The sequence below is a fragment of the Aricia agestis genome, chromosome 1, assembly GCF_905147365.1.
Source record: "Aricia agestis chromosome 1, ilAriAges1.1, whole genome shotgun sequence".
NCBI classification, from domain to species: Eukaryota; Metazoa; Arthropoda; class Insecta; order Lepidoptera; family Lycaenidae; genus Aricia; species Aricia agestis.
In genome coordinates, this window is record NC_056406.1 from 27697323 (window position 1) to 27712537 (window position 15215).

Below are 15215 nucleotides of genomic sequence, written 5' to 3' on the forward strand. Positions count from 1 at the left end.
CACTAACAATCAACGTGAAATTCGTCCGGATTTTATCAACTAAGATTTCGTGCTGACAAGTTCTCCCGATTGCTCATACAGCTGTTCCGTGTTCACTTACATATAATATTTTGGCTTATCGCCACGTGATTCATGTATGTATATTTCCTGTACTTTGTCGTGTTGAGAAATTAGTGAAGGGTAATTTAAAAATGCACGAAGAATAATAATTGAACGCTATTGTTTACTAATAAGGCGCGAAACAGAATTGGTCGCGGGCCGGAGCCGGCGCATACTTATGGCGGGTGCGGCAGCTGCGTCGCCAGTGCACTCACCCGGCCCGCCCGACACGCGCGCCAACACGCTCGCCGACATGCTCGCCAAGCTCCTGACGCTGGGTCTGCTGGCCCTCGCGACGCTCCCGGCGGCGCGCGCCATAGACGAGGACGACATAGGCGATGACCCGGATGATCCCGTAGTACATGATGTCATCGACGGAATCACCGCGTATAGGACGTTAGAAGCTAGACGTAAGTTAAGGTGTTTTATTACAAAATTGGCATAAAAACTCGTACTCGCAAACGGTACATTGCATTTATTTTGTTTTAGTGGTAAAAGGCGTGAAGATGCACCGCGGCCCCTCCTACCTGATACCTGCCGGACAATGCGGGGCCCACCTGTACGAGGTACAGTCACAATAACCTAGGAGCTTTCACATTAAATAGCTTCCGCAGCCAAAGACCTGACGGGAAAACTACACCCAATAATATGCTATGTTAAAATTTCAGCGGGACCTGTGCGGCGAGGGGCTGAAGCTGGCGTCGGCGGAGGTGTCGGCGGTGAACCCGGCCGGCAACGTGGACAGCCCCGACTACGCGTTCCCCCACGTGGGTATCGAGCTCGAGGCTAATCACGTGTCCGTGTGGATAAAGCCCTGCGGCGTCGTGGCGTGGAACGTGGACCTGCGCCTGGGCTGCCTGCGCCAGGTGCTCTCTCGCAGCCGCAGCCGCGTGCCAGTGCCATACCACTATTAGCTCCGCTACACCTGGCAGCATCCAGACCACACTCGCAGATGGTAGACCACCGATAAAGGAATATAGAATATTTGAAACTAAACAATTCACTAGGCTCTTATATTCGCACGGTAGAATAAAAAACGTATTTTGTAAAGCTTTCTGTGTTTTATTTTGCATAATATGGAATTGAGTATTTTATTTGTCTCAGCCTTTCTAAGCGCATGTCAGACAGTGCGCAAGCCAAGTTCCAGCCTATATTTTGCTTGATAGGTTTATTCCGCTTATATTGATTTTAATGATTTGACGGGTTTAGGTATTTAGGTTCATTAATTTTTTTTGTTTTAGTCTTCTATATTTCCTTTTTAGTACGGGAGCCCCAGAACAATTTTTTTTATTACTATCAAGCTAATTTTTTATGAGAGCTTTATTTTAATAAGACGAGCAACATTTTTATTTGCGAAAAATATCGAAAGTTGTAGAAATTTAAGGAATTTCATACTTTTGTCGCATAACGACATCTATCACATCGATATTTAAGGTAGGTACACATACATTATAACGCATCGCAATAGGTATCGCTATTTGTAGTAGGGATGAGTTTGCATGAACATTAAACACTAATTCTTTATGTTGATTTACCATAATATTATTGATGGGATTCGGGACGGGATCTAGAAAATTATAGAAGCGCCTAATTCAAGAAAATATCCTGTTTAGGATTCGCTTGGTATAAAATGTAGCTATGATTTAGGACGGCTTTACATGGTGCATGTCACTAACATAGAATTTTAAAAAGTTTTGAGCGTTTTTAACGTCAAGTGGAACGCGGGGATAGATTAAAAGAATAAATTTCATAATATGCTACATACAGTCATTTTGAATGAGTCCCTCATATTGAAACCACAAGCCTAGTGCTTGTTCGAATTTTCAAATAAATATGAAACAACCAAAGTTTTATAGGAAAACTCGTAGTACTCTTAGCTGGTGATTTTTGCACAATTTTGACCCATTAGAGTTCCTACACTCTCTAGATTTGGTAGGGGTAACTCCTCATGATAACTGATCAAGATGAGGCTAAAGTTGATGTTCCTTTTATGTTAAAGCGAAATCTTGATGCACCAAGACTTTGAAATGATACTCGTCTACAAATACTCTTGTTACCAAACAATATTAAAGTAATAATAATTATTATGACATGGACAGCAAAAGGTGAAGAAAGTATTCTAAGTATTGATTCCTCGAATTTTCATAATCCCAACTGATTTGCCCTTTCAAAAGGGTGCAATTTCTCAAACCAGCTTTTGCAATGACAATCATAAAGCCCAGGGAGCTGGGAGTGACGTTTTTACCTCGGACACAGTATAGCAATATGACATATTATCACCCACGGATAACTAACTGTACGTGGCACGCTCACGGTTTTTAGGCCACAGATTCTTCATGCCTTAGCAAAAGATAGAAAAGCCAAAAATGTAGTAACTTTTTCTGAGTCAATAGTAGTTTACAGTAATGTTTCAACTTTTAGATTAAAATGATTTATGGATTCTCTATTAAATATCTCTAATGTGACCAGTTCATCCAACCCAGCGATTTATCTCCGATCTACGAATAATAATTAGTCGCCGATACAAATATGTTACAGTTGAGAAGGTTAGATAAGGTTGCACACTTCGTAAAATCATTTACAATGCGTGTCATATTAAGGACTACGGCCATTGTTAATTACCTGCATGATCATTAATTGCTCCAGTATGAATAATTAAGAATCTACTATATAACGCGACGGTATGGAGGACATCGTCACAGCGATCCGTCGCACGTCACCGCACAAGCTCATCAACATGCTCGCCAAACTCCTGACGACGCTGTGCCTGGTGGCCCTCGCGGCGGCAGAGAACCACATCACGGTGTCATCGAAAAGTGAGTTTCCTTTTCTTGGCCTGCATTTAACAATAATTGTGTCATTGAGGTGCAATGTCATTAAATGTCAAATTAAAAAAGAGATAGCAGGATTTTAGAGCTTCGACTTTGTTGAATGTGTTAAACTTTGTTGGATGGGCTAAACTTTGTATCCGCCACTAGGGTTTTGATGGAACGGGTACAATTTTCGGTCCAACCAAATCAGTAAGTAGTTACTGATAGTTCTGTACGTAAGATACGAGCCAGAACTAAACACACCGGCAAAATTAGAGGAACATAACAAAATTTTCAATTTTTTTTAAATTGTTCACTGATTTTTATATATTTATTTATTTACTAATTGATTATTAAAAAATAAATTTTATTTAAATTTAGGGCATAAAAACGTGAAAAATAGAAAAAAAACAGCAAAAATCAAAAAATTAAGAAAATCTTTGAAATTTCAGTAGTAAGTTTTTAATCTCCATTTTTATTAAAGAAATGCCATGTTAAAAGCGTGTAATGCTGATATAATGCCTTCTATAGATCTCAAGAGGGCCTGGATACGCCATTCCATGCTTGCATTTTAATTGTCAATCATTTCCTGTGGGATATTCTCCTACTCCTCCAGTAGCGCCAACTCGAGCTCCTGGACACATTTTGGAGCTGGAGTTTTAACTCGTACCGTTCACCCATTGATGTGCCACACGTCTTCAATCGGATCCACATACGTAGACCACGCTGGCCTCTCCACCTGGGCTACGCCAGCATCGTTTAGGTAATAATGCCCGATTTTCTTACTCTATGGACGCACATAAAATTGAAATTACTACCTAAAACTGTGTAAAAGGCACACCATGCAGTTCCAGGATGTCGGTGCTATAGCTCTGTACTGTCAAAGTACCATCATCTATAATCATCAGCTCCATGCGGGCTCCAAATCATATGCAACTCCAAAGCATTATGAAGCCTGCATCATAGGCCACTGTTTCCGGTAAGTTTGATGGCCTGTAGCTTTCCTTATAATTTATCCACATTCTTTATTGCCTGTCAATACAATGTACACAGAATTTGCTCCCATCACTGTACAGCACAAGATTTCACTCACTTGTCTAATTTTGATGTTCACGCGCAAATTTTAGCCTGGCTCTTCGGTTTCCTGTCTCAAGTTTTGGTGCCCTTGCTGGCACTTTTGAGTTTAATTTAACTTCTTTGAGTCTTTTTCTTACTGTACAATCACTTACACGTTCATCTTGGACCTGTTCCGACAGGTTTCGTGTCTGCATAGCAGTTTGAGGTCGATTTCTTAAGTTTTGTTTCCTTACAAAATGGTCATCCTGAACCATTGTCACCCGACATCTGCCTTGTTCTCGTCTCCGAACGTAAGATCCAGTCTTTTTGAAGCGTTGAAAGTTACGATGAACCACGGAAGCCGACACACCTGGCCTGACTGACCGAACGGTAGGTGTGACCTTTCTCTATCGTGGTTACAGCTCTAGCTGTCGCAAATGCTGGGAAATTACTAATTTTGTATCTAAGCAATGTGTTCTTCAAAAAACCAAACAATCAAATGAGCTGAGCATACCTTGCACCCCGCTAAAACGCCATTCTTATCAGGAACACTTACAACGTCAATAATCGAAAAACACTTATTAGGGCATAATTGCTATAAAAACCTGTCAACTTGCCAGTTTTGTTCAATATTTTATTTCTTGAATGAGCTTAGAAGCTATAAAAAAGGCTTTCAGACAGCCCGGCCCACTTGAGTTCAAGTTTTGGCCCTTTTTACCAATGTTCCGCTAATTTAGCCAGTGTGTGTAGTTTTCCGTAAAAATAACCGGCTAGATTTGACCAGTGAATAGTGCTTACATTTCAAACGACTAAAACAAGGCGTAACTTTGTTTCGATAAGTAGCCGTAACACATTATAGATTTAAATAATATTATAGAATGTAGGTATTCTAGTTATTATTTTTATGCCTGCTCTAATCACTTTCCTTACTTCTCAGCCCTGGGCCCAGAGTTTGTCGTGTACGACGGCCCGTACTACTACATCCCAAAGGGGCAGTGCAGCGCATTTATAAACAAGGTACTGACTTCGATCACTCCTAACTTTCTCCTCGACCATTATAGTACTCGTGGTGAGTGATGAGTCTTGCTTCACGAATATGCCGCCTCGACCGGCGTCATGTAAAACGTTCGCGTTATATTTCGCAAAATACGATCGCGGTCGCGAGCTCCGTATTCAGCTTAATTACTGTTCCCGGTCAAACTGAAATATCCATTAGTTTTGTAAAGTATTGAGAAATACTCCTCATTTCCAGACTTACTTGTGTGGCGAGGAGGTGGCAAAAGGGATCGAAATCAAAGTAACGGATCCGTCCGGCTTCGTCGATACCACCATCTTCGTGCATCCCGTCTACGGCAGTTCGGACGTGGTCATCTCGCGGCCGTCCTGCCCGGAGCCGGCGCTGGTGGACGTGCGCCTCAGCTGCGAGCACTGGAAGTCCTCGCACAGCCGCAACCGCCTGCCCCTTCCCCCCCTGTACACCTCCCCCGAATCTCACTCCGATGAGGACGACGACGACGACGACGACGACGACGATGAAGATGACGAGGTCGAGGAGGATGAGGAGGTGTAGTCTGCCGCCGACGGAGAAGCACCACCATAGTCCATAGCACCACGTCCCGACCGCCGCCGCACTCATCGGTCACGTTCTATAAAATGGCATTGTCCCCGTACAAGTTTTTTTCACCCATTTAAAAATGGTCGGTGTTTTATAAAATAAATTGCAAAATGTGTTCCCGTGCCTTTATACGTCAAAATTAAATTATTATAATTTAAAATGGAAGGTCTGCTATTAAATAAATGATCAAACGAACTTACCAAGTGAAGTTCGATCATTATTATATGAGTCGCTTCATTCGAAGATATATAATTAACCAGTAGTACCTTTGTATATCTGCTTGGCATACGCGTTTTTTTAAAGATTTATGTAGGTAAGTTGAAAAAATTACACGCTCGCTCGATCACACGGCGTTCCGACGTGCCTCATTATGTTTAGAGAGAAGTAATGCAAAAATCTTTCTTTCTTTCTTTTGGGTATTGCAGCAAACATAGTTTCGTGCAGACTGGGTGGGAGGGAGATTATATCTTCGAATGAAGCGACTCATATAATAATGATCGAACTTCACTTGGTAAGTTCGTTTGATCATTTATTATATTCCTTCGCTTCATTCTTCGATATATAATTAACCAGTAGATTTTCAGAGTAACAAAAGAATTTTTTTTTTTTTTTTTTACAAAATACAATATATTATAATATTACTGGACACTGGTACATTATGAATTGAATAGTAATCATTATATTCGAGAAAGAATTTAACATTATGGCCATAAATAAAAATAATAGTCAGTAGAAACAAGACTTAAGAGACCTCTATGGTTTGTGATTCAAATGATAACATACTGGGATCATGGTGATTATATTATAACTGATTCAGCGAAACTTTGTTCGTCGATAAAATTATGCCTAAGGAAAATAGCTAAAGTATTGGAGTCGCTAGTCCTGCCTGTCGACTGTCGTCTTACTAATCGTGTCGAGTCGCAGTCCCCGTGTCGACGCTCGTATCGACGCCGCGCCGCTCTCGCACAGCACCTGCTTTATCCAGCGGCTAACCGACTCGGAGGTGGCTGTTCTATGCAGAGCGTTAAACGTTAGCAATAATAACCCGTACTGTAGCATTATCCTATTTAATATAATCTTGAATAACCATCGCACGGCGTAGTAATTTAAATATAACTTCTTTTTTTTATAAAAAAGAATTACTTATAAAATTTAATAACAAGCCCACAATAATCATAATAGTAACATCTGTAAAACATATATATAAAAATATCTGTCAGCACTACTGCTGCGGTGTTGAGCGTTTAGTCGACTCAACGCTCTTCGAACTCGAAGGTTCTGTAGCGGTACAGTACTAGCGGCGCCAGCCGACGGTTACCAGCTTCCCCCCCTCCCCCCCTCCCCCCCCCCCCCCCCCCCCCTTCGGGTAGCGGGAAGGGTTTGCCAGAGCCCAAAAGATACCCGATTGATGGGATGTTCTAGTATGTCTCTGAGAACAAATAGGTACTGGAATTATCCAGCGAAACCATAATAATCTCGGTCTGATATTGAGACAAGACTTATCGAGTCTGAGTGTTATAGGTTTCCGTTACGAAGTCATACGAAGTTGTCTTGTCTGATAATATATTATCTGATAAGTCTGATAATAATTAAATAATTAATATCGAGATAAGTCAGATACTGTTGATAAGTCTGATAATATCGAGACTTTGTCAGGTGAAATCTATTTAATGATAATATTAATAATCGATCGAAATTGAATCCATCTGCAACACTTATTATCCGGAATATTTTATAAGCTTTCTTAATTGTTTTTGGGGTCATTTAAAAACCATAATCTGTTGAATCCAACGAGGGTTCACCTAATGTCAGTAGGAGCCCTGGATCTATCCGGATCTGGTCCGGTTCTATCGGTGTCGGTACTCCGAATCCACTGGTTTAGGAGTGGGAAAGCTTCGGGTTCATTCATAACCTGATCGACCCGTATATCGGTCACTTTTAGTTATATTTCCCCGATTGATTGCTTAGTGACCTCAAAAAAATAAATATTGGGGTAGCTTAATTGCTTGTTATAATCGACTTATTTGTCGATAAAATATGTTACAAAAAATATTGAGGGTAGTAACTATCACGTTACGTAGATATTAAGTAAGTTTCGTTATACACTCGCGGTGTATCCCGAGTCCCAACATTGGTGCAAAACTTATTTAATAATAATAATTATATACCGGCAGACATAATAAATTATAATCGTAGTTCTACATTTAGAACAAAAGGATCGCGCGGGACGCGCATTGTTTGTTAACTTATGAGACTCGCAGTCAATCTAGTTATTAGCTCAAAATAGCTGTTCTCTATAAAACGGCAAAGATATGTAGTTCTATTTATAAAACTAAGAGCGCGAGAAAACGCGCGGTAGTTGCAAATTTTTATTTTTAAACATTGTCGGAGACTCGTAGTCAATCCATACATTATGTTGATTTAAAAATATCAAAATATTTTAAATTTAAATAGTAATTAACTCTCAGTTAACCCTCGTAAACCAGCCAACATATTATACTTCTATTTTTAGATAAAACATCGTCAGAGACCCGCAGTCAATTCCGATGCATAAGGATTGTGTTTAGAGACTCGCGGTCAATCCACACATTATGGCGGTTTATAAAACAACTCGCTGTTAATCCCCAAACCGGCCAACGCATAGTTCTATTTATAGAACAGATAAAACATCGTCAGAGACTCGCAGTCAATTCCAATGCATATAAATTGTGTTTAGAGACCCGCAGTCAATCCACACATTATGGCAGTTTATAAAATAACTTAATATAATTAAACACTTGCAGTAATTTACTTGCAGTTATTTACCCCAATCGGGCAAACATATAGTTCTGTTTATAGAATAGGTAAAACATCGTCAGAGATCCGCAATCAATTCCGATGCATATAAAAATAAAATAAAATAAAATAAAAATTGTTTTATTTCTGAATAAATTTGAATCAAATATTTTCAGAATGTTGAACTACATGTTGCCTACCACCGGTTCGGGAACTAACCCGGCGAGAAGAACCGGCGTAAGAAACTCGCACGGGGCCACTTTTTAGTAAAAAAGTGGAAAATTTGTCTTTTAAAAAAATAAAATTTACAATGTAAATAACTTAATCTATACAATATGAATACACAATTGTAAGTCACATATAATAAATGTAGAAGCAGCCTTGCAAGCAGCCATCCTACTCCCAAGATGTGCTATCGTTTAGGAAATCTTTGACCGTATAGTAGGCTTTGGCACACAAACGTTCTTTAATTACTTTTTTAAATTTATTAATTGATAGATTTTGAACGTTTTCCGGGATTTTATTGTAAAGGCGTATACATTGACCTTTAAAAGATTTACTTATTTTGCTAAGTCTGATCACTGGTATTTCCAGCTTGTGCCTATTTCTAGTGTTTCTACCGTGACTATCACTTTTAGTTTTAAATTTAGTTAAATTCTTTCTAACATACAATACATTATCCAAAATGTATTGAGAAGTAACAGTTAGAATACCAATTTCTTTAAACTTTTCTCTCAGAGATTCAAAAGCTGACATTTTATAAATTGAGCGTATAGCTCGCTTCTGCAGCACAAAAATTGTATTGATGTCGGCAGCGTTTCCCCATAAAAGGATACCATAAGACATTCTACTGTGAAAATAACTAAAATAAACTAGTCTTGCCGTGTCTTCATCAGAAATTTCCCTAATTTTTCTGACTGCATATGCTGCAGAACTGAGCTTACCTGCAAGATTAGCAATATGAGGACCCCACTGTAATTTACTATCTAATGTAATGCCTAAGAATACAGTGGAGTCCACCAAATTCATTTTCTCATCATTTAATATTAAATTGGTTTGAACTTGCCTAACATTGGGCAAAGTAAATTTTAAACATTTGGTTTTCTTAGAGTTTAAAAGTAAGTTATTAACATTAAACCAATGTACTATTTTTGAGAGAGCACTATTTACCTCGTCGTAATTTGACTGCCGTCGCTTCACTTTAAAAATAAGTGAAGTGTCATCAGCAAAAAGTACTATCTCATTATCCTTAACTAGATAAGGTAAGTCATTAATGTAGATGAGAAAAAGAAATGGTCCTAAAATGGATCCCTGTGGTACACCTAATTCTATTTTGGTCCCATTGGATCTTTTACTATTAACTTCAACCCTTTGAGTCCTATTTTTGAGGTAAGAAGTCAAAAGGCTGAGTGCTGAGTCCCTTATGCCATAGTGGTGCAATTTTTTGACTAAAGTAGCATGCTCGACACAGTCAAATGCCTTAGAGAGGTCACAAAAAATACCTAAGGCATCCTGTGACTCCTCCCAAGCTTCAAATATGCTACAAAGAAGACCTATACCAGCATCCGTTGTGGAACGACCCTTAGTAAAACCGTATTGGTTATTGTGTAATAAATTATTTAAATTAAAATGTAACAGTAATTGCTGTAAAATTATTTTTTCAAATATTTTACTAAGAGTCGGTAAAATCGAAATAGGCCGGTAATTAGTCGGATCTGATTTAATTCCCGCTTTAAATAAAGGTACGACCTTACTGTGCTTCATTAAGTCAGGAAAAACACCACTCTTAATGCAGTCATTGAAAATTATTGCCAGATGAGGAGCTATGATGTCAATTATCGATTTAATAATTTTTGTAGACATGCCCCAGAGATCAGTAGTATTTTTAATATTCAACAATTTAAAGGTATCAATAATATCTCTAGGGCTAATTTCCCTAAACTTGAAATTGACATCACATTCCTTTACATTGTCTCTGAGTAGCTTTTCAGCAGCTTCTGGTGAGGAATTTAGATTTTTTGTAGTTGAGACCGGAATGTCAGCAAAAAACTTTTCAAAAACCGTCGCAACTTCGAGATTATTTGTAATCTTTTTATTTTCAAAGTATAATTCAAAATCAGTGTTACGACAGGTGACGTTTCCAGTCTCACCAGATATAACCTTCCATGTAGTTTTGATTTTATTTTTAGAATTTTTAATTTTATTTTTGATATAATATAGAGCCTTAGCAGCTTTACAAACTTTTCTGAAGGTTTTAGAATAATTTTTAACATATGCTTTAAATGATTCACTACTGTTGCTACACCTCTCATCATATAATTCATATAATCTTTGCCTACTTATTTTAATTCCTTTAGTTGCCCATTCAATAAATCTGGTTTTTTTATTATCGTTTCTAACTGTTTTAGAAGTAAATACTGTATTAAATTGTGTTCTTATTACCTTAAACAAATTATTAAAAGCTTCATCTGAGCTATTTGATCTACCCAATGACTGAATATTTGAATTTAATTTACTTCTAAATTGCTCAATACGTTTTGTAGTCACAGGAACAAACACAAGATTATCCTTTACGTTATTATCGCAATTGACATTAAATGATGCTAACTGTCCACAGTGACTGTATATAGAATATAGATTGTGTAAAAGAACTCGCGGTCCAAACACACTGTACTTATTGAGTCACAGTTGCAGTACATGCCGGTTAATAAAATGATTGCAGTAATCACCTGCAGTTATTTTCCCCAATCCAGAAAACATATAGTTCTATAATTCTATTTATAGAACAGATAAAGCATACATAATATTATAGATTGTGATAAAGACTCGCAGTCCAAACACATTGTACGTTTAATTGACTCGCGGTCGTAGTACAAGCCGGCTAGTATTGAATATAATTGGCTCGTCTAGGCCTCGGTAGTGCCTGCCGTTTATTTAAGTATTTAATAGTACTTACATGTATTTTCTTGTTACATGATAAAATAACACTGACTTTAGTTACTTACAACACTGACTCAATCATTTTAATAATAATAACCAATTTTCTTCTGAGCGCTGTCCTTTAGCATGGTTACTTAGTAAACGTGTTCGCGTTGCCTCGCGTTAACAAAGAATGAGGCACGTCGGAACGCCGTGTAATCGAGCGAGCGTGTAATTTTTTCAACTTACCTACATAAATCTTAAAAAAAACGCGTATGCCAAGCAGATATACAAAGGTACTACTGGTTAATTATATATCGAAGAATGAAGCGAAGAAATATAATTGTTATTTGAAAGGCGATTGATTTATTTTCATTATTTTCGTGCGTAATTTTGCGCACGCAGGCTGCATACAGCTTTGAAGGGAGCTGCACTCTGCAGCCTCTGCCGTGATTTACTCTGTTTACTGACTTGCGGTAGTTAGAGCCAGGCACTGGATGTTCATTGTTTTGATTGCTCCTGTCCTGTGTTAAATACATTTTATTCAGATATTTTACAGTAAATTGTAATCGTGAAAATACAGGGCATTACAAAGTGTAAACAACATACAAATAATGAAGTAAAAAATTTTGAGTGGTATACAATAAAATAACAACAATAAAACTTTAAGCAAATACCGACCAAAAAGAGAAATACCTAAATTTCTCCAAAAATGTACACAAAATAATAACATCTTTTAGGTATACTAGATGGACGAAGTTTAATTTATGTAGTTGTGTAGAGTACAGTGTGGACAACAGGCGACAGGCGACAGGCGGCGGATGGCGGATGGCGGATGGCGGGCACCGAACTTAGTTGAAGTAGCCGCGCCGTCGCAGCCAAGCCTAAACTTGGCCCATTACTTCACGCAGGGGACAGTCTGCGACCCTGCTTCCTATCACTAAGGCTGGCATAAATAGTCACTACTCAAGATGCATCTCGGTCTCAAGACATGGTTCAGGCTCTGTGATTGGTTGGCTGTCAAATTTTGGACCAATCACAGAGCCGAACCGCGTCTTGAGACCGGGTCACATCTTAAGTACTGACTATTTATACCAGCCTAAGACCCTTTGTGCTCGCAGGGCGTGGGGTGATCACGTCCACGACCTCACGCATTGACTAAACATTTGACGACGTGTTATAATATACGAATAATTTGCCATTAGGTTCGAAACCTACGATTATAATTGCTAACTGGTAGAATTAACAGTAGTCGTCGGGATGTTTCAATTTAGTTTGTCGCGACTCGCGAGCTGCCGAACACGAAGGCGACAGGCACTATGCTAGTTTATCGATCGGCTATTTAAATAATTTACAGCTAAAACATGCCGTAGTCATAAATTGTACGACACGGAACGGCGATGCGTATCTCGCTCGGATGCAATCTGAATATAGCCTCGAGTAATGTAAGAAACGAGGCGTTTATGCCGTTTGAGTGCAGCTTAAACTAGACAATAAATTATTATTTGCGAGTGACTTACATCGCTAGCGTTCACATAGAAGACAATGGCTTATTGTCTCGAGACACTGCAAGTGTTTCTGGGCGGCCGAGTCGAGGAGGGCTCGGGGGGGATGAATGGGAGGGGAACTCGAGAAGATAATGTTCGCAGCAGGTGGCCCGGCACGAACAATGCCGCTCGGTGTCTCGACCGTCATTGACGCCGGTATCGCCTCACTTTTGTACAGCTCCTCCTGCAACACAAGACGTCCGACGGCGTAGCGCTTTGATACCACAATATCGTTACCGTGTATTATTAAGTTGAGGACGTGTTGGAGTAGTTTGCTCTTGATGTTTGTGTCCCCGATTAGCATTATCTCGTTTCGAATGCGAAATATTTTTGAAATCGGAATTGCTAAATACATAGTTTAAATTTTCATGTCTATAAATCCTATTCACGCGCTAAAATAAATAAAAAATGCTTATAGTTTGCATAAAAGCTTTCTATTTTTCTATCAGAAAAGCTGGTGTAAAATCGGGTGTCAGGTAAACGTTGTCCGGCACTAGCCGACAGTTTGCGTGTGATTAGCTCATGAGTACCGAATAAACATTTTGGCCACGTCGCGGCGTCAGGTCAACATCACCAGTCCTGTGTATTGTGCGTAAACTGTCATCGACATTGGCAACATAGCATACAGGCCCGGGCAGTGTAATAGGATTTGGAGAGGAAGAAGTATCGACGCCTATCCTACCTAGTTATACTGGGCCCTGAAAACGTGCGATGCAGTACGAAGAAGCATGACTGTGGACGAATCATTGTATACTGCATAATTGGTTGGCGCCATCCTTGTTCACCCTGAGCCATGTCTGACTTTATATTTTATCACTATTGATAAATTTTTTGAGCAGTTCGATGAGTAATAATACTTTACAGGAAAGCCGACAGGAAGTTTTTTTAAGTCACTTTGATTTTTGTGATAAACTCATGATTACATAATAAATAATAAAATACTTATTTTATTATAATCGCTCATTAGAATAGAATAGAAAGCTTTATATTTGCATTAATAATAATGATCATAGTATAGTCCGTCAAGAAAGTGAAGAAATTAAAAAGTGGCAACATCGTAGTGTCATTCCTTTTTTCTTATCTTAGATTGATTTGAAAGGGATGGCACTACGATGTTGCCACTTTTTAATTTCTTCACTTTGTTGACGGACTAATATTATATATGTATTATCTTTGATAGCTTGATAAGGCTGTTGACACTCGACTACAGTTGTGTAGAAGGCAATCGCTAATGTAATTAGCTATACATCCCGTATTTGCTCGTGCTGTTTGCTGCAGTCGAGAGCCGCCGAGGGCCGCGGAGGGCGCAGGGCGGAGGGCGGAGGGCTGAGCACACACGCTTTGTGCTAATGTCGAGTGTTGGAGCTACACTTCAGCTGGACGATGCGAGCGTATTGTCTATAATGTTGACTTCCAATACTTTTGTGAAAATTACGTCAGGTACTCGCAAATAATAATCGAATCGTTCAGTCAATCGGAATCAGGAAATGGTTTTTTTTTTACATTTGTTTTAAAAATAATGCTGTAAAGGAAACCAATATTTTTATCGCAACGTCAGTCAACTAATATGACATTACAATTTACAAAGCCTCAGCGATCGCCCCGTCGCGTCACCCGCCCGAACATCTCACAGGCCACAGCCCGCAGTGCGCCTCCCGCGCGGACCCGACGCGACGACCCGAACAAAGAAATTCATGCTCAATTCCCGTCAAACGCATCTCTAATGGCGATCCAACAAAAAACGAAACAAAACAGCGGCCAAGTGTAAAGTTTCAATTGGCGCGATCCCCGCCCCGCCCCGCCCGCGCTCCCCCAGGGACCCGCCGTTTAATTAAACCTAGTGCCAGTAAATTCGTTTAACAATACGCCGTTCTATAATTAAAACATCTCCTGGAACGTTTTTTGCTTTTGTTTTGTTGAAATGAGAACGAATTGAACGCCGGGAACGAAATTAATAAATAAGTCGACGGGGCTTCCTAGTCCTTTAAGAGGCCGAATCGGCTGGTGCTGCGTCGACTGAGCGTCGCTCTCGCCCGACAGTCGGCCAGCTCGAGTGGGCTGCCTGCGACAGGACCTATTATAATAATATGTCACGCTAGGGAGACACATCAGTAGTCGGGGTCGCCGGCCGGTGACCAGTAACGCAGCCGTTAACCCACTTACCCGGCCGACTGTCTCGAACGATCGCTTCGTTCCCCCGACCCGGTTTCTGGCTCTCGATCACATATATAATATATAATATATATAATATTATATTCTGTATTTACAATTATACGAACACAATCTTTCCTACAAAATAAATAATAATATATTTTTAAACCTTGTTCGAGTACCTACTGTGGTTACCAATAGAAAAATGTTGGGTGTGACACACCGAACATTTTTCTAGTACAC

At 39.5% G+C, this 15215-nt stretch overlaps 2 protein-coding genes across 2 annotated transcripts; both read left to right on the forward strand.

The window, feature by feature from the left end:
- The first annotated feature begins 251 nt into the window (after positions 1-251).
- On the forward strand, positions 252-1151 carry LOC121726336. Its single transcript, XM_042113653.1, has 3 exons — positions 252-509; positions 589-665; positions 768-1151. Exons 1-3 carry the CDS (start codon positions 278-280, stop codon positions 1011-1013), a joined length of 555 nt encoding a protein of 184 aa, XP_041969587.1. The 5' UTR covers positions 252-277; the 3' UTR covers positions 1014-1151.
- A 1616-nt stretch (positions 1152-2767) lies between these two features.
- On the forward strand, positions 2768-5695 carry LOC121727156 (nucleophosmin-like). The gene is made up of 3 exons (XM_042114837.1): positions 2768-2915; positions 4903-4982; positions 5218-5695. The coding sequence occupies exons 1-3, from the start codon at positions 2783-2785 to the stop codon at positions 5533-5535; spliced, it is 531 nt and encodes a 176-aa protein (XP_041970771.1). The 5' UTR covers positions 2768-2782; the 3' UTR covers positions 5536-5695.
- The last annotated feature ends 9520 nt before the right edge of the window (positions 5696-15215 follow it).